Source organism: Calypte anna, chromosome 18 (genome assembly GCF_003957555.1).
Source record: "Calypte anna isolate BGI_N300 chromosome 18, bCalAnn1_v1.p, whole genome shotgun sequence".
NCBI classification, from domain to species: Eukaryota; Metazoa; Chordata; class Aves; order Apodiformes; family Trochilidae; genus Calypte; species Calypte anna.
In genome coordinates, this window is record NC_044263.1 from 9,791,215 (window position 1) to 9,809,502 (window position 18,288).

Here is an 18,288-nt window from a genome sequence, read left to right on the forward strand (position 1 = left end):
AGGCTGGGTCATACAAGTGATGTCCAAACCTCCCACCCAGCAGCATCTCTCCAGGGCAGGGCACCGAGCACCCTCCAAAGCCAGCATCCTCTGGCAGTGGTGACAAAGCATGGCTGTCCCTCCCCAGTGGCCTCCTGCCCTTGGCACAGCACCCCAGTGACACTGGCAGACTGTGGCACTGCATGGCTGGTGACATCCCATCATCAGGGACATCCCAAGGCCCCTTGGCCTGTGACCAGTTCCCTGGGGAAGCTGCTGTGCCCAGCATGCTGCTTGTCTGGGCACCACATGGGTGCCAAACCCACTTCTGTCCCCTGCTGCACAGCAGGGTCACAGCCATGGCACCAGCAGTGGCACAGCAAGGGCTTGAGCCTGGAGAAGCCCTTCACCTTCATCTCCTCTTCTACCTCAACCCTGTCCTTGCTTCCTCCATCTCTACTTCCATCACCATCTCCTCCTGCTCTCCATCTCCAGCTTTGTCCCAGTCTCCATCTCTGCACTTTGATCTCCCCTCATCCACCTCTGCCTCCACTTCTACCTTCACCTCCTCCACACCCACACCCACCTCCATCTCCCCCACCCTGACCCCACCTTCCTGTTTGCCTCCAGCGCTCTCCCCCACTTCTGCCCCCTCCAGCTGCACCTTGATCCCACCTCCATCCCTGCCTCCTGCTGCAGCCATCCCAGCTCCAGACATCCCCTTTCCTCTGCCCTGGTGGCCACAGCTCCGTGCTGCCACCACTCTGATGCTCCTGTTGCTGCCACCACCCCCTCCCCAGCCCTCCAACCAACCACACACCCACCCTGGGGCAGATTTCCCCCCCACCACCAGGATGATCCTCACCACCCCAACCCACAGCAGCACCAGGGACACCACCGAGAGGATTGGTGAAGCCCTTCCCACCCCTGGAGAAGTCCCCTCAGGTGGACACTGTCACCAGGCTTCTTTCACGTGTCTTTAATAGAAAGGGGGAGGAGGAGGGCAGTGGGGCCTCAACCCCCTCGTACAAAAGCTGGCTGGAGGAATCGTGTGTTGCATAGACTGTGGGGTGGGGGGACCCACCTCCTCCCCCCCCAAAATAGTCGCCTTTTAGAAAACAAAAAGCGTCTCTGAATAAAACTCTCCTGGTATAATAAATACTCTGGTAGCTCAGAGCTGGGGGGGGGGGCACAGGAGCCCCCCACCCGCTCCTGGGAAGAGCCGTGTGGGTGGGGTGAGTGGGGATGCCCCTGGTTCGGGATACCCTGTTGGGACTCTCTGGTTTGGGATTCCCCCAGCTGGGACTCCCCAGCTGGATATGAGGTCAGGGTGCCTTGGATGGGGGTGTCCCAGGGTTGGGACACCCTTGGTTTGGGGTGTCCCTGGTTTGGGAGCCTCCTGTGCAGGACAGCCCTGGGCTGGGGTGCCCCCAATTCAAGGATCACCCAGTTCAGAAGGAGACCCAACATGGTGATCCCTCCCTCCCCAAGTCTGGGACAGTCCCTGTTTGGGGTGGTCCCAGTTCAGGACAGTCCCGCCTTGGGGCGATCCCAGTTCAGGTGGTGGCAGCCGGCAGCCCCCATTTTGGGGTGCCCTGGGGTGCCCAGGCTCAGAAGCTGGATTCGGGCACGGCCGTGGGGCGCAGGGAGCCCACCAGCTGCCGGCCTCGCTGCAGCGTGGCCCCGGGGGATGCCCGGGGGGGCAGGGGGGTGCCCCCCGCACCCCTGCCCAGCGATGCTGAGCGCCGCAGCCCCCCCCCGGGACGGGGGGGCAGACTGGCCGAGCTGTGCGACCGCGCCATGGCCATCGGGTCGGGGGACAGCTGTGCCGAGGGGACCCCCCCTTGCCTCCCCGGCCGCCCCCCCTCCCCGCTCTGGCTTTTGGGGGGCAGGCGCAGGGTCCCCTCGGCTCCGGCGCTGGCAGCTCGCCGCAGCAGGGGCCGGCGGGGGGCTCTGGGGGGTCCACCTTCCTCCTGCCCTGTGCCGGGCTGTTTGGGGGCTCGGGGAACCGGGGGGGTGTCGGGGCTGCTCTCCCCCCCCGAGCTGAGCGGCAGGAGGGGGCGGCGGGTGCAGCGGGGTCTGCGCCCCGACTCCAGGTAAGCCACCAGCCCCCCTGGTCCCCCCCCGGCCCCGGCGGCAGGAGAAGGGGGGGGGCTGCAGCCCTGGACCCCCCGCACCGAGGGTCTGGCCTCGAAGCCACCTGCAATTAACCACGGGATAAATTGGGAGAGGGTGGGCGGCACCCGGGGGGCAGGGGGTGGGGGAGCAGGAAAGGGGAGGGGGGGCTCAGCATCACCTTTCTCCGGGGCTGCGGGGGTGCCGGGGGGGGTGGCCGAGGGACAGGAGGAGGCGGTGTCCCATCTGCTGTCACCCAGGCGGGACAGCCAGTGCTGGGGGAGCGGGGAGGCGGCGGGACCTGCGGGAGAGGGGGCTGGGCTGGGGGGGGGGGGGTCGCAATGTGCCCCCCAGGAGTGGGCACCGGGCTGCCCCCAACCGCTGGGAACAAGCACGTACATGTGCACAAGAACACGTGTGTGCAGAAGCAGCTGGTGAGTGTGAGCACAGTGTGCTGCACGCTGAGCTTTAACCACACATCTGTGTGCACCCCATGCCACGTGTGCCAGCTGTGCTGCACGACAGCACGGGCACAGCACAGCACATAGCTCCATGCACACGTGTGTGCATGTCTGTGCACTCAGCTGAGCTGCATGTGCACAAGAGTGTGTGCACCCCTGCATGGTGTTCATGTGCATGTGTGAGCACTTGGCTACATCATGTGTGTGTGCACACGCCTGCTGGACACTTCACACGCATCCATGTTTGTGCATGCACTCATGCTCTGTGTGTGCCCCGTGCTGCTTGTGCACTTGGTTGTGCCACCTGAGTGTGCACGTGCACCTTCATGCATGTGGTTGTGCAATGCCAGTGTGTGCTGGACTGCACACCTGTGCTGTGCTCTATGTCTGCCTGCTGCCCACACTGCCTGTGCACTCGTGTGCACTCGTGTGCACAGAGCTGAGCCACGTGTGCACACTTCATGCTCTCTGTGTGTGCTGAATGCACACGTGTTGCGAATGCCTGTAATATCCCGTGTTACACGTGTGCACCTGCCCCCATGTTCACGTACACGCACATGCGTGTGGCTGTGCTGCATGTGCAGGGCACTGTGAACGTCACTGTGCACAGGCACCTGTGTGCATGTGGATGTCCCTGCCCTAGTGTCCGTGCATGGGGGTGCACAAATGTCCATGTGCACAAATGTGTGTGCTGTGTGCTCACACCACAGCGTACACACACACAGACTCACACACAGACACACACACAGACTCACACACACACACAGACTCACACACACACACACAGACTCACAGACAGACAGACACACAGACAGACTCACACACACAGACACAGACACAGACACAGACACAGACACAGACACAGACACAGACACAGACACAGACAGACACACAGACAGACACACACACACACACACAGACTCACACACACACACACACAGACACAGACACACACACACAGAGACAACCCTGCAGCCGTGCCCCACACACAACCCCACACTGCATGCCCTCAATGCACACACGCGTGCATTGCACGACGCAGCCGGCAGTGCCGGGATGGTGGTCGGGGTGGGGGGGTATATGTCACCCCATCCCGGGGGTGTCAGTGCCTGCGGGGGGGTGGGTGCTCACCCCCGGCGTTGCGGCGCTGGTAGAACAGGATGTATGCGCTGCGGGTGCTCACCTCCTCCTCCCGCACCCCCTCCACCCGGCTGTCGTCGTAGCTGTACCAGCGCCCGTCCAGGGCGTTGCAGCAGTAAGCTGGGAGGGCAGAGGGGGTGACAGGGGACACAGGGGGTGACAGGGACTCTGCCCTGGGCCACCAGGGTGCAGTGAGGAGCACGAGCCCCAGGCTACGGGGACAGCCTCGGGGTGCGGGGTGCCGCTGAGGGCACGTCCCAGTGCTGGCACACCCCGTGTCCCCCGCGTCCCCACGGGGCTCCCCTCTGCTCTGCCCCACAGCGGACCCCTCCGGAGGTGCCCCCCGACTCCGTGCTGTGCCGCACACAGCCTCAAGGCCCCCCCAAACGCACGCTGTGCCCCACAGCACATCCGCCTGAGATGCCCCACCCAGCCCCACGTTGCACCTCCCAGCACATCCCCCGCGGTGCCTCCCCCCCCGCCCCACACCTCATTCCATGCCCCCCCCCTGCAGTGCCCCCCTCCTACCCCGACCTCACACCTTACCCCATGTCACCCCCCCCCAACAGTGCCCCCCATCCCTACACCTCCCCCCATGGCACCCCCCGCAGTGATTTCCCAGCCCCACCCCTCACCCCATGGCACCCCCCCCAACAGTGCCCTTCCATCCCTGCTCCTGCAGTGTCCCCCATCCCCACCCCTCACACCATGTCACCGCCTCCCAACAGTGCCCCCCATCCCCACCCCACACCCCATGTCACCTCTCCCAACAGTGCCCCCCCATCCCTGCCCCTGCAGTGCCCCCCATCCCCACCCCTCACCCTATGGCACCCCCCCCACAGCGCCTCTCAGCCCCACCCCCAAAAGGCCTCCCAAGCCCCACTCCCACCGTGCCCCCCCTCACCCTACACCTCATCCCTCAGCAGTGCCCCCCCAGCCCCAAACCCCCCCCATGCCCCCTCCCCAGCTCTCACACTCCACAGTACCCCACCACCACCACCACGCCCCAGTGCCTCCCCAAATCCCCCCACTTCACCCCGCAGCACCTCTCCTCAATGCCCCCCATTGTCCCCCAGTGTCCCCGCACCCCCCTCACCGGTGTAGTGCCCTCCCTGCATGCTGCCGTGGTGGTTGCAGACGGCGTAGAGGTCGTAGAGGTAGTCATGGGGGGAGCAGCGGGGGGGCTGCCAGGACCCCCAGCGCCCCAGCAGCTTCCCAGGGCCCTGTCCCCGCTGTGCCACGTGGGGGGCCATGTCCAGCCCCCGCAGGGGGAACCTCACCAGGGTGCTGAGTTTGTGCCGCTGCTCTGCCACCTGCCGGAACCGCTTGAGGTGGATGATGAGGATGTCGGGCAGGGTCCAGAGGCTCAGCTTCACCGTCCCCTGCTGGGGCACCTGGCAGCGGGGACAGCGCCAGGCGTCGTCTGGGGCCAACTGGGGACAAACGAGACGGGACCGTGGAATCGCCGTGGTTGGAAAGGACCAGAGAGATCAAAGAGTCCAGCCACCAGTCCCACAGCCGCTGGATCGGCTCCTGAAGGGCCACACCCACCCCTTTTTTGAATCCCTCCAAGGATGGATACTCCACCACCTCCCTGGGCAGCCTGTCCCAAAGCTTCATCACTCTTTTGGTGAAGAATTTTTTTCCTAATACCCAATCTGAGCCTCTCATGGTGCAACTTGAACCCCTTTCCTCTTGTCCTGTCACTGCTCACAGGGGAGAAGAAGCCAACACCCACCTCACTACCCCCTCTTTTCAGGGAGCAGAGGCAAATAAGGTCTCCCCTCAACCCCCTCAACCACCTGCACAGCCCCAGCTCCCTCAGCCTCTCCCCATCAGATCTGTTCTCCAGAGCCCTCAGCAGCCCAGTTGCCCTCTGCATCCTCTCCAGCACCTCCGTGTCCTGTCCTGTGGTGCCCAAACAGAATGCTCAAGGTGACAGGAGGAGAGGCCATGGCCTGAAGCTGCCGCAGGGGAGGTTTAGGTTGGATGTCAGGAAGCACTTCCTCGTGGAGAGGGTGCTCAGGTATTGGATGGAGTGCCCAGGGAAATGGTGGGGTCACCATCCCTGGAGGTGTTCCAGGAAAGGCTGATGTGGCACTGGGTGCCATGGACTAGCCAGGGTGTTGGGGTCAGGTCAGAGGCTGGGCTGGATGAGCTCAGAGGTCCTGTCCAGCCTCGGTGACTCTGTGATGCTGTGGCTCATGCTCAGCCAGCTCCCAACCAGCACCCCCAGGGTGTCACAGCCACCACGTGCCACCCCCTGACACCTCCGGAGCCACCACAAACACGTGCCACGGGCAGAGATGGACCTTGGCTGGGTGCTGGCTGGATGAGGGCTGGGTGAGGGCTGGGTGAGGGCTGGATGTGGGCTGGGTGAGGGCTGGGTGAGGGCTGGATGTGGGCTGGCTGAGGGCTGGGTGAGGGCTGGGTGCTGCCTGGGTGCTGCCTGGGTGCAGGCAGGGTGTTCCATACCTGCTCTTCCTTGGTGTAGAGCTGGAAGCACTCATCCAGGGTGCAGGAATGCTGCTGGCGATGTGCCTGCTGCTGCAGCCTCACGCTGGCCGCGTCCTGCACCACCTCCTCCCGGATGCTGCCGAAAAGACTGGCAGGGAGGGGGAGGAGGGAGGACAAGGGATGTGAGACCACCAGGGGGGGTCAGGGAGGGTGAGCTGGGTGCCCGGGTGTCCCCCCAGCCCCTGGGTGTAAGGGACTCACCGCTCTTTGGTGCTCATGTCCCACTCCACCGTCAGCTTCACGTGGGGGGGGGCCTCCCACCCCGCTCAGCTGCAGGGCTCTGGGGGTGAGGACAAGGTGACAGTCCCCAAACACACACACTGAGGACCCCCCCTTCCTGTGGGGACACCTCTTTGCCCGCCTGCGGTTCCACACTGGGGACATGGGGTGGGGGGCACTGGGTTGGGGACCCCGTGCCTGGGAAACAGGGTGGCTACCACCATGGCCACCCATGGTGACACCACTCTGGTGACACTGCAGCCAGCCATAGGACACCTCTGGCCATTCATGGCACAGGGACACTGCTGGCCACCACCGGCAGCCCACCCCTGGTGACACCAGGGCCACTCAGAGGGACAAAGTGACCATCCATTTGGTCTCCACTGTTCAACCCTGGGGAGTGAGGTGACACCCTGGGGACCACCCTGTCCCTGCAGTGCCCTTACCTGTCGATGGCAGGGTGGCAGAGGGGGCGGGGGTCTTGCGGGGACAGGTAGGGGCAGGGGGAGGAGCCCCCGGCCAGGCGGATGCGGAAGAGGGTCCCTGAGCCCTGCAAGGGGACAGGGGCTGTGGGGCTGCCTGGGGACACAGCCACCCCCTCCAGCAGCACCCCTGCTTTGTGACACCAGACTAAAAAAAAGCCCCCAAAATCTGATTTCTCTGGTCCCTGTGTCTGGACTGGTGGGGGTCCCCATGGGGACAGGGATGAGGGACTGGGGACAGGCTGTGGGGTGGCAGTGGGGTCAATGGGCAGCACAGGGAGAGCAGCACCCCTGGGATGGTGGCATCTGGGCTGGAGTGGCTCTGCTGTGGGTGCCACCTGTGGTGATGCCGTGGCCACCCGCGGTAACACCACTGGCTTCCTGCAGTGTCAATAACCCCCTCCCCAGGGACAGCACGGCCACCCACAGTGACCAAAACCCACAGCCAGTCCCAGGGCCACCACAACCACCACAGCCACACCACTGGTGACCCTGCAGCCAAGCACAGCTCCACCATGGCCACTTCTGTTCATACCACAACCAGTGCTGGTGCCAGTATGGACACCCACAGTTCCAGTATACAGATTTAGGAAGACTCCATGGCCACCCATGAAGAGACCATGGCCACCCGTGGAGATGCCATGGCCACCCATAGCTCCGCTGTAGCCATGCATGGAAACGCCATGGCCATGGAGATGGCCATGGCCGTGGCCACCCACAGCTTCACCATCATCACCAGTGAGAACACCATGACCACCCATGAAGACACCATGGCCACCCGTGGAACATGCCATGGCCACCCATGGCTCAGCCCCCCTGGTGCAGCACCCAGAGGGTGCCCACAGCACGCAGGAGGGGTGAGCAGTGCCCCGGGGCTCACCTGTGCCCGCACCTCTCCCCGCAGCAGAGCCCGCAGCTGGGTCAGGATGCTCTGCTGGAGCTGCTCCCAGGAGATGCCCCGCTCCTCCCGCAGCACCAGCGGGGGCCCAAACCTGGGGACAGAGGGGGACAGACGGGCTGGGAGAGGGCTGGGTGAGGGCTGGGTGTGGGCAGGGTGTGGGCTGGGTGTGGGCTGGGTGCAGGGAGGGTGCGGGGAGGGTGCGGGGAGAAAGGGCAGGGTGAGGGCAGGGTGCGGGGACGGTGCGGGCTGGGTGCGGGCTGGATGGAGGCTGGATGTGGGCTGGGTGCGGGCAGTACCTGGCAAGGCGCGCCCCGTCTCCCGCCGTGTTGCAGAGCAGCAGCAGCAGCAGCCTCCCGGTCGCCCCCCGGTGCAGGCAGTCGGAGGAGCGGGCAGGGGTGGGCAGTGGGCGCGGGGCCCCGGGGGAGGCGGGGAGGCTGCGGGGACACCCTGGGGGCGTGCGGGGCCAGCGCCTCATTAGCATCCCCGGGTAATGAGGGCGATGGGTCCCGACCCCCAGCGATGTCCCCAGGGACCCCCCCCGGCCTCTGCCCGGCCCGAGGCTCCCAACCTGCACACCCAGGAACTCCACCAATCACAGCGTGAGAGAGATGGCTTCCACCAATCACAACAAAGCACGTGTGCGTCCAGCCAATGGCAGCCAAGCACATGTGCCTCCACCCAATCACAGCAAAGCACATGTGCCTCCAGCCAATGGCAGCACAGCACGACTGACACCGCTCCCAGCAGAGCGCTCCTTCCCCCAACCAATCACTGCACAGCCCGCCGGACTCCCTCCAATCCCAGCAGAGCATGCCTGCCTCCAACCAATCAGCTGAAGACATCCCTCTCCCCCAATCCCATGGGAGAGCAGCTGCCTCCGACCAATCACAGCAGAGGGAATCCACCCCCTCCACCAATCAGGGCTCCCCCTGCCCTGCCCGTCCCGTTCCCTCTCTCGGGGCAGAGCCGCCCCGGTACCTGTGCGTGGGGCGGGGGGTGGTTGGAAGGCGTAGAGAGGAGCCCCCCGGCCCGCCCCCCCCAGCTCCTCCGTGTCCCCCAGCGAGCGCAGGAACCCCCGCGGGGACACCTCGGCCAGGATCACCTGCGGGATGGCACCTCCGTGTCCCCAGGGATGTCACGCTGTGTCCCCGGCTCTGTGACACCCCCCCCCCTTCGCCCCGTTACCTGCTCCGGGGGGATGTGTCCCTCCCGTGCCACCATCTCCCGCAGCTGGGACACTGTCCCCAGCAGGGGCACGGCCAGGCCCACCCGCAGGAACCGCCGCTGCTCGCACTGCAGCACCAGGGTGACGTTCAGAGCCCTGGGGACACCCAGAGGGGACAGGGACAGGCTGAGACCCGGTGCCACTCGTGCCCACCAGCACTCGGGGAGGAGGAGGGGGGGGTCCAGGCTCACCGGGTCTGGCGCAGCGGGATGGGCAGGGAGATGCAGAGGAAGGGGTCGAAGGTGTTGCTCTGCTGCAAGCAGTGGGGACACGTCAGGGAGGACCTGCCAGGCACAGCCAGGACGTGTCACCAGGGTGGGGACAGCACCCGTGGAGTCCCCAACCCTGCCACTGGCGCTGCATCCCGGGTGCTGCATCCCACCTGGCTCAGGTGGCCCCAGCATCGGATCAGGGGTGCACAGCCCCCTGCCCAGGTGCAGCACCACAGCCTCTTCTCTCACCCTGACACCCAACAATGGGGCTGGAGAAGCCAGGGTGAAATCCCAGGGCTGGGGATCCCAGATGGAGGGAGGGAGGGAGGGAGGGAGGGAGGGAGGGAGGGAGGGGAGGAAGGATGGATGGATGGATGGATGGATGGAGGGATGGAGGGATTGAGGGAGGGATGGATGGATGGATGGATGGATGGAGGGATGGAGGGAGGGAGGGAGGGAGGGAGGGAGGGAGGGAGGGAGGAAGGGAGGGAGGGATGCACGGATGCGTGGATGGGTGGATGGGTAGATGGTTGGATGGAGTGATGGATGGATGGATGGATGGATGAATGGATGAATGGATGAATGGATGAATGGAAGGTGGGTGGAGAGGTGGGCAGACAGACAAGATGGAATGATGGCTGAAGCCTCTCTGCAGGGCTGATCACTCCTCAGCTCATCCCTCCACTGGCCAGCAAAGCCCCCCAGAGCTGCCCAGGTGGCAGGACCAACCCCCTGGGCAGCCCCCAGCCCTCCCCTCACCTGTACTGTGCCTGGAAATGGCTCTGCACGAAGCTCTGTCCCCGGGGGGGCTGGGGGGCTGGCATGGAGCTGCCATCACCACCACCCCCATCCTCGCCAGGCTGTAGGGGGAAAGACAAGCAGGGTGAGAGAGGTGCTGGGTGACCCCTACCCTGGAGGGGCTCCTATTTCCCCACAGTATAAGGACAGGCTGGTGGTGACACCTGGGGGGGTGCCCGTACCCCATGCCAAGCCCGTGGCAGGTCCTGGGCCCTTCCCCAAGGACAAACAGCTCTTATCTGGGCAGGACACCACAAGGAGCCCTGCAGGAGGGATCCCTCCCTCCATCCTCCTGCTCAGTGCGTGGGGAGTGGGGAAACTGAGGCACGGCCTCAGCTCTCCCTGCTCTCAGCTGGGTCTGACATTGCAGCTGGTGCTAGTGGGCTGCCTGATCCCAGGGCAGGCACAGGATCTTCTCCTCTATCCCCAGGAGAGGCTGTGGGGACAGCCTGAAAAATCCAGGGGACGCTGGCATGTGCCTCACCCCAGGGAGAGCTGGGTCCTCTGTTCCCCTCCATTGGGAACACGGATGTTGGGATGTGCCCCTGTCACACAGCCACACCTGCCTGCTCCAGACCCACCTCCCACCCTGCACCCTGTCCTGCACCCTCCCTGCACTCTGCCCTGAACCCAAGGACCAGGAGGCCACAGCTTCACCCCCTGCTCCAGGTACCCAGCACCTGATGGCACACGAGATGTGACAGAAAAGTGCCTGGGTAGCCTGGGAAAGGCCTGGGCTGGTTTGGGGTAAGATGAGAAGGTTTTGGTGTCACAGTGAGCAAGACTGAAAATCACTGAGAGGTTTGGCCAGGAGGTGGATTTTCCTCCTGCCATCTGCTGGCCCTGGGTCCTGCTGAGCCTGACGTGTCCTCAGGGTCTGCCCAGGGCTGGGCTCCATCTGCTGTGGCAGAGACAGGACCTGGGCAATGTCTGTGCCCCACAGGGTCCCCAGAAACCCCCCAAACCCCAGGAGAACCCCAGCTTCTCCTCCTCCTTCAGCCCTCTCAGGTTTGGTCCCACCCAGGTGGCAGACCCCTCATGGGCATCCCCGGACCAGCCAGAAGGGGGTTTCCACCCCTCCATCCCACCCAGCTCCATCCCCTTGACCACCAACCTCCTCGTTTTCTGCTTCCCACCACCTGAGCTCCCCCCAGCCCTGAGCCTGGCACAGGATGGACCAGGAACAAACCACCCCCCATCCCCATCCTGCCAGAACCCCACCCTCCCAGCCCCTTCCACCCAAAACTGGGATGGGTACAACCACCCCCAGGGGACACCACCTCCCAAGGGACATGGGCACATGGGTGCCACCCAGGTGAGACCCCCACTCAAAATGGGCTGAGACTGTAATGAGGGGCTGGGGGAGGCTGAGCCAAACTGAGGACACTGATGGGACAGAGCAGGAGGGCTGGGCCAGTGGCACTCCAAGGCTAGTGGCACCTGGCACTTAACAAGGCAGTGGGGGGAGATGCCCACGGTGGGCTCTGGGTATTTAAATACCCTCGGGGATTTAATCCTCAGGGCTGAGGACGGCTCAGCTCAGTGCAGGGGTGGCTGCAGCCCCCCAGCCCAGAAGAGCTGGGAGTCCCAAAAAGAGGCTTTGGTGATGGGCACCAGTGGAGACCCCCAACCCACAGCCCTTGGCCACCACAGGGCAAAGGTGGTTCCAGGACCCCCGAGCCCAAGATGGGCACCACCCCCACTCTGGGGACAGGAACGGCACATGGCAAGACACAGACACAGACAGACACACAGACACACACAGACACAGGGGAGGGATGGAGGGGCTGGATCTGCTCCTGACCCAGCAACCCCAAGGACCAGGGTGTCCCCAGAACCAGGGGGCTCAGCCAAACGGGCTCCTCCAACACCCAACCACCTCGCAGCACCCCGGCCCCACCATCCTCCCCCCCAAACACATCCCCTGCATCCCCATCCCACCCCGGGGCTGGGAGCTCCAGCCCACCCCCTCCCACGACCTCTGAGCTTCTCCAGCCCCAGAGCTGTCCCCACCGAGGGTCACCCACCTCCTGGGGGCCGCGGGGCTGCGGGGCGGGGGAGGCAGCACCCAGGTCCTCATGCATGCGGTCCAGGAGCCAGAGCAGGAACTCGAGGGCATCGTGCTGGGAGTTGCCCCGGAACTGGGAGCTGTGCTTGGAGACGATGTTCTGCAAGAGACGGGCAGGGAGGGCGCTGAAGCCTCTCGGGTCTACGGCCGGTTCTGTGGCACCCATCACCAGAACCCAGCCCTGCACCCTGCCTGCACCCTTCTGCCGCCGCTGCAGACACCACGTCTGGCCCGGGGACAGCAGAGTAGTGGGGGTACTGGCACATAAAGTCCGTCACCGCGGTGTCCCGGCTTAGGGGACAGCTTGCTGAGAGCCGGGGGGAACAGGGCACGCTCCAACAGCCCTGTAAGGACAAGCCCATCCCGCAGGGACACACCGGTGTCACCCGCCCCGCACTGTCCCATAGCACCAACCCGGTGCCACAGCCAGGGAGAGGCAATTCCCAGCGCTGGGAATACTCAGCAAGTGGCAGCTCTCCCCCAGGCCCCTCCTGCATGTGCCACTCCATCACCAGCCAGCCCACCAAGTGCCTTCCATGCCTCAGTTTCCCCAGCCAGGTGATGCTGGCAGCACTGGAGAGGCGGATGCTGCCTGCCCTGCCCTGCCCTGCCCTGCCCTGCCCTGCCCTGTCCTGCCCGGGGCTGCTCCTGCTCTGCCCCAGCCCCCCAGGTGTCCCCAGGAGGTGCAGGTGGGGCCTCCCCGGTGCATCCCCAGCTCCCCCCTCCCCTTGCCCCCCTGCCCCCCCGGACCTGCAGCTCCGTGCAGTGCACTGGAATTGGGCCCAGAACAGCACCAGGGGGATGAAACCATCAGGATGTTCCCTCTGAGCTCCTTGTCCCCAAAGCCCCCAGTCTTCAAGTCACCAACTGGAGTGTCCCCCTGCCTCTGTCCCCTCCCTTAATTAGCATTAATTTGACTGTTGGGCACACAGCAGAACACCCTCCCAGGGGGTTTCTGGGGGCTGCTGTGGGAAGAATGTGGCTGGAAATGCCATGGGGATGAGGATGTCTGAGCCAGGATGGGTGCCGGGGACAGGCAGGGAGGGGGTCCCTCCACCAAGACCCACCTGGGTGTCACCCATGGGGGCTCCATCTCCTGCTCCCAGCCCAGCAGTCCCAGGCTGGGGTCACCTCTTCTACTCGAGCACCAACAAAGCCAGGAAGGGTCCCTAACCCCGACAGAGCACAGCGATTCTCTGGAGGTGGGTCCAGGGAGCAGCGCAGAAGTCAGAGCCGAGAGTCCCCAAGGACCTCTCAGCCTGGACTGGCAGCGGCTGCTCGGAGCTGAACAGGTCAGGAATATTTTGGGAGCTCAGTCCCAAAACCAGAGCCGGGAGGGAGCAAAACCCCGCCCATCCGGGTGGATCTGAAGCAGCTGATGCAGCCGAACCCAAACCATCCGTGCGGATTTCAACCAACACAGCGGAACCTGCCGAGACCTGCCGGGACAGGGCTCAGCCCTCCGGCATCGCCAGCAACACCCCGAGCCGAGAGCCCCCCCGGCCCCTGCCCACAGCGGGACGAGCCCCCCGGAACACGCCGAGGGAGCCAGGGCAGCAAAATGAGTGGCAGACTCTGCTCTTCTTTAAAAAAAAAATAAAAATCTTTCTTAGGCAGATCTTTAACATAATTAAATAACGAGGAAATTCCTGGAAGATGCAGCTCACCCTCCGGAGAGAGGAAATTCAGAGCGAAGGTTGGGAATTTTGGGGTGTTTTGGGGTTTGTTTTTTTTTGGTTTTGCTCTGTCCCTAAGGAACGTGTGTCTGTTACCAGAGGGCAGGGCACTACTGAGCCCCTCGCTGGGACTGGAATTTTGCTGCAGTTTAAAAGCACCCACGGCACCCGACAAGTCCCTGCGGGGAGGGTGGGTGCTGCCACCCCCCAGGCGGGTCCCCCCGGGTGGGATGGGGGGCAGAGCAGTGGGTACCCATCCCCAGTCTGCACACAGGAGCTGCCACAAACCCCGAGCCAAGCAGGGAGCCCACAGCCCCCTCGCAAAGCTTCCCGGCAGCACCAGGTCCCGGCTGAAATGTCACCCGTGAAATGTCCCACTCCCTGTCCCCAAGCAGGATGCAGCCCTGCAGCCCGTGCCCAGCAGGGATGTGACCCGCGGCGGGTGACAGGGCCTGAGGACACCGAGTAGGGCTCCTGTGACACCGTGTGACACCGTGTGACACCGTCTCACCCCCGCTGCCAGCATCACCCCCAGCACTGCGGCTCCATGGGGTCGCCAGAGCTCAGATGGGGGGGTGTGGGTGGGCAAGGCCCATGGGGAGGAGGGAGCAGAGGAGTGGGTGACGATGGGTGCTGGGGCGGGGGATGCCAATGGGTCCTTAGAGTGGGGGGATGCTGCTGGGTGCTGGACGTGTCGGGGTTGCTGGGACGAGGGGTGCCAGGGAAAGGGGTGGTGGGGAAGAGGGTGCCAGGAGATGGCGGGGAAGGGGGTGCTGGGGCAAGGGGGCGCCGGTGGGTGCTGAGGCGGGGGGTGGCGGGGTAGGACTCCCCGTCGGGACGCGCAGCCTTGGCGGGGGTCGGCGGGGCCGGTTACCTTGAACTCGGCGGAGAGCTGCGGCGTGTAGCGGCGGGTCCAGAGGGAGCGGACCAGTGTCGCCAGCCGGTGGGTGACCTCGGCTCGGGCTCCCCGGGCACGGTAGCGGCCCAGGGCCAGGCGCTCGGCCAGAGGGGCCGTGTTGCTCAGGCACTGCACCACCGCGTTCATGAAGCAGGTGTTCCCGTGGTTCCGCAGCCCCTGCGCGCCCGGCGGCCGCTCCCCCTCCGCCAACCCCATCACCACCGTCCCCGCCGGGGCCGCCGCCGGGGCCGCCATCGCCCCCCCGGGCCGCCGCCGCCGCAGCCGCTCCCCGCCGGGGCCGCCCCCTCCCCGGAACCCCCCCTCGTCGTCCTCCGGCACGGAGCGGGGGATTCCACGACCCCCGGCCAGACGCGCCCAGGAGCGGAGCAGCCTCCCGGCCAGGCTGCCCAGGGAGCGCAGGGCCCTCCGCCGCCCGCCCCCCCCCGCCCGCCGCCCCGCCGGGCTCCCCCCTCCCCGCTGCCCCCTTCCGCCGCCCGGGGCCGCCCCCCCCGCCGACCCCGCCGCGCTCATGGCCCCGGGCGGCCGCCGCCCGCCCCCGGCCCCTCCGGCCCCCGCCCCGGCCCCGCCGCTGCGAGCATGGCCCCGGGCGGTCGCTGGGCACCCCCCGCTGCCGGTGCCGGTGCCGGTGCGGGGGCCGGAGGGGCCGGGCGGGCGGTTTTGTGCGCGGCCGGCTCCACCCCCGGCCGGGCTGGCTCTGGGAGAGGGAAGGGAGCCGGGAGGAGGCGGAGGAGGAGGAGGAGGGAGCGGGGAGCGGGGAGCTGCTACTGCTGCTGCTACTGGCAGCGGGTGGCACTGGCGGCCGAGACCCGGCTGCCCCGGGGGCTCCAGCATCGTCCCCGGGGCCCCAGCATCACCACGGAGTAGCCCAACCCGCATCCCCCAGCATCACCCCGGGGCTTTGCCAGGAGTCCCATCTGTGTCCTTAAGCATCTCCCACCACCCCCTGCATCATCCCGGCTACACCAGCCCACAGCAGCACCTCAGGGTGCCCCCTGTCCCCTCCATGAAACCCCCCAGGGCTTTCATCAGCAGTCCCAGCCATGCCCCCCCACTACTGCCCCAGGCTGCCCTATTGCGCCCAGCATCACCCCAGGGTGTCCCAGCATCGCTGTGAGGTGCCTCGTTCCTGCCCTCCCGTGGGTGCTCTTAGCTGGGACAGTGGGATGAATCACACCTCTGCACCCACCACGCTGGGATTTTGGGGCTCCACCCCCATGAAGCCATACAACCCGGGTCACCAACCCAGCACTGGGCAGAGCCTGGAGGCTTTGGCCACCTCCTGCCACCCCACACCAGCTGGAAGCTGCCAGGGGGACATGGAATGACCAAAGCCACCAGGTCAACTCTCTGGTTCTCCTCCAGCATTCAGAGAAAACCCACTCTGGTTTTGACAGGCCCTTTTCAGCTGGGTCAGGGCCCTGGTCCTGCCGGATCTGTCCCATGGCAGCACAAGGAGGGGACTGCAGCAGGACTGCTCATTCCTGCAGCCCCTCTCCCTCCACTCAGCAGCAGCATCGTGCTCCTCAAACAGCTGCAGGAGACTCCAATCCCCCAGTCTGAGCCTGGGACCTCCAGGGACCGTTCTGCAACGGGTGTCCCCAGGGTGCTGGCAACCTCAGGGGCTGCTTATCCAGCGAGGAAGAGGAAGGACTGAACCAGCCGGGCTTTTCCTCTCCACTGCAGCCAGCCCTGAGCACTTTGTTGTCCTCCCAGTGACAAGGTAATGAAGGTGGGAAGCATCCCTGCCCCGTGGGATGCAGGTGACCCTCCTGTCACCTGAGGGACTGGCTCCTGGGCTGGGCAGTGCATGGACTGGGCAGACTGGTGGGATGGCACGTGGTGGATCCATGCACCATGCTGGCTCCTGCTCCCAGCCTGGCCAAGGATCTCACTGCCTCGGGCAGCTGGGGAATGACATGGAGGCTGAGCCCGAAAGTCGGGCTGCAGACACCTCCAAGCAAAGCCCTGTGACTCTCAAGCTGCCCAGCTCATTCCTCAGAGCCTGCTGGCCAGAGAGCTGGGAACTCCAGCTTTACAAAGGCAGGTCGAAAAAATGCTCCTTTTGGAAATCCATTCTTAAAGTTAGGTTCTCTTCTATACACAAGTTGATAAAGCAAAGCCCCAAGAGCTCCCAGTGACTCCCTGCAGCTTCCTGGCCCTGCTGACAGCACCAGCAAACCCTCCTGCAAACCCCTGGGAGATGACAACTGGGATCCACCAGGGCATTTGCATGAGAATATGGGGTGGTTTTTTCTATTTGAATTATTTAGCAAAGGCAGGCTGTGCTCGGTACACTGTGGAAGAATGGAGTTTCTTGAATCTGGAAAGCTCCTGGTTAGTTGAAAATACAAGTGCTTGTTGTTTGTCTCTGGTTGGTTTGGGGCTGGACACTCAGCAGCATCTCACCCCAGCCAGAGCAGAGGCGGTGGGAGTGAGAGAGACAACACGAGCTGGGCTTCATGTGGAATTAAGTGGAACCAGAAATCCAAAGCAATTTGATAATGAGAGCAAGGAAAAACGTAGAGAAAAAGTGAGGGGAGCCAGAGGCAGGAGCCAGACTGAGAGAGTCAGATCAGAAACAGGTTCTGGTTGGAAGGGGATGGATAAGAAGGGAGACCTGATGAACACATGAAAGGGAATAGTCTAAAATGAACAGTGAAACAGATTCAAGTGACAAAACCCCAAACCTGCTAGAATTAGAATGCATTAGATAATGAAAGTGGCTCTCCTGGGGTCCCTGGCAGGCTGTGACAAAGTGCAGCAGCTCGACAGCCTCTGGTTCCCAGCTGCCCCCTGCCATGCCAGCGTGGGGTTATTAGCAGCACACGTCAGCCAACGCCTTCAAACTCTGCTCAGATTTTTATTTAGCTGCATCTTTCCAAGCCCTGGGGCACAGGCAGCCTGGGGTTGGCAGGCAGCAGGCAGAGATACCTTCCCGACAGGTAATGCCAGGTTATTCCAACCCAAAGCAACTCACACGCTGGAGTGGGTGCCAGGAATGCCTGCTATGCAACCCTTCCCTTCACCAACCATCCCATCTTTGCCATCTTCCCTCTTCTTCAAATCACTCTCAAGGAGATGCCTCCCTATTCAGGCTAAATGAAATATTTATTGGTGCTGCAGCACTGGGTTGCATCAGCACTTTCTCTCTAAAGGGCCCTTTTTGGGAGCTCCTGGCTGTCTCCAGCTTCCACATTTCAAGCTGCTGCTTTCTGCATGCCAGGCTTGGGCTTAGGAGGAAATTTGGGGTGGGGAAACATCTTAATGTCAAACACAAAGAGAGGAGGGGGGGAATGCCTGCTTGCTTTTATGGAAAATTCCTTGTTGTTACAGCATGAGCTTTCCCGGTGCCTTGGACACCAGCTGAAGGAACAAACATGGAGAGCTTTGGTTTGATCTGGGAGAAGGGCTGAGAGGGCTCCACTAGGAACCTTTCCTCTGGCTGGACAGGAGGCTCTGCACCAGGGAGACACAGGGATGAGCACAAGAAAAAAATCTGGAATAGATCTGAGCCGATTCAGGCCCAGCAGAAATCCATTTGCATGCTGCCAAATATTAATAGCAATTAAAAAAAAA

At 64.0% G+C, this 18,288-nt stretch overlaps 1 protein-coding gene across 1 annotated transcript; it reads right to left on the minus strand.

Moving 5' to 3' along the window:
- Positions 1-1,589: 1,589 nt before the first annotated feature.
- Positions 1,590-15,222, minus strand: USP43 (ubiquitin specific peptidase 43). Its single transcript, XM_030462123.1, is given in 15 exon segments — positions 1,590-2,179; positions 2,276-2,395; positions 3,687-3,815; positions 4,792-5,128; positions 6,171-6,300; positions 6,414-6,466; positions 6,853-6,981; positions 7,794-7,905; positions 8,111-8,248; positions 8,729-8,916; positions 9,000-9,135; positions 9,231-9,323; positions 10,011-10,111; positions 12,077-12,217; positions 14,668-15,222. Coding segments are annotated over 15 exon segments (2,952 nt in total).
- Positions 15,223-18,288: the final 3,066 nt, after the last annotated feature.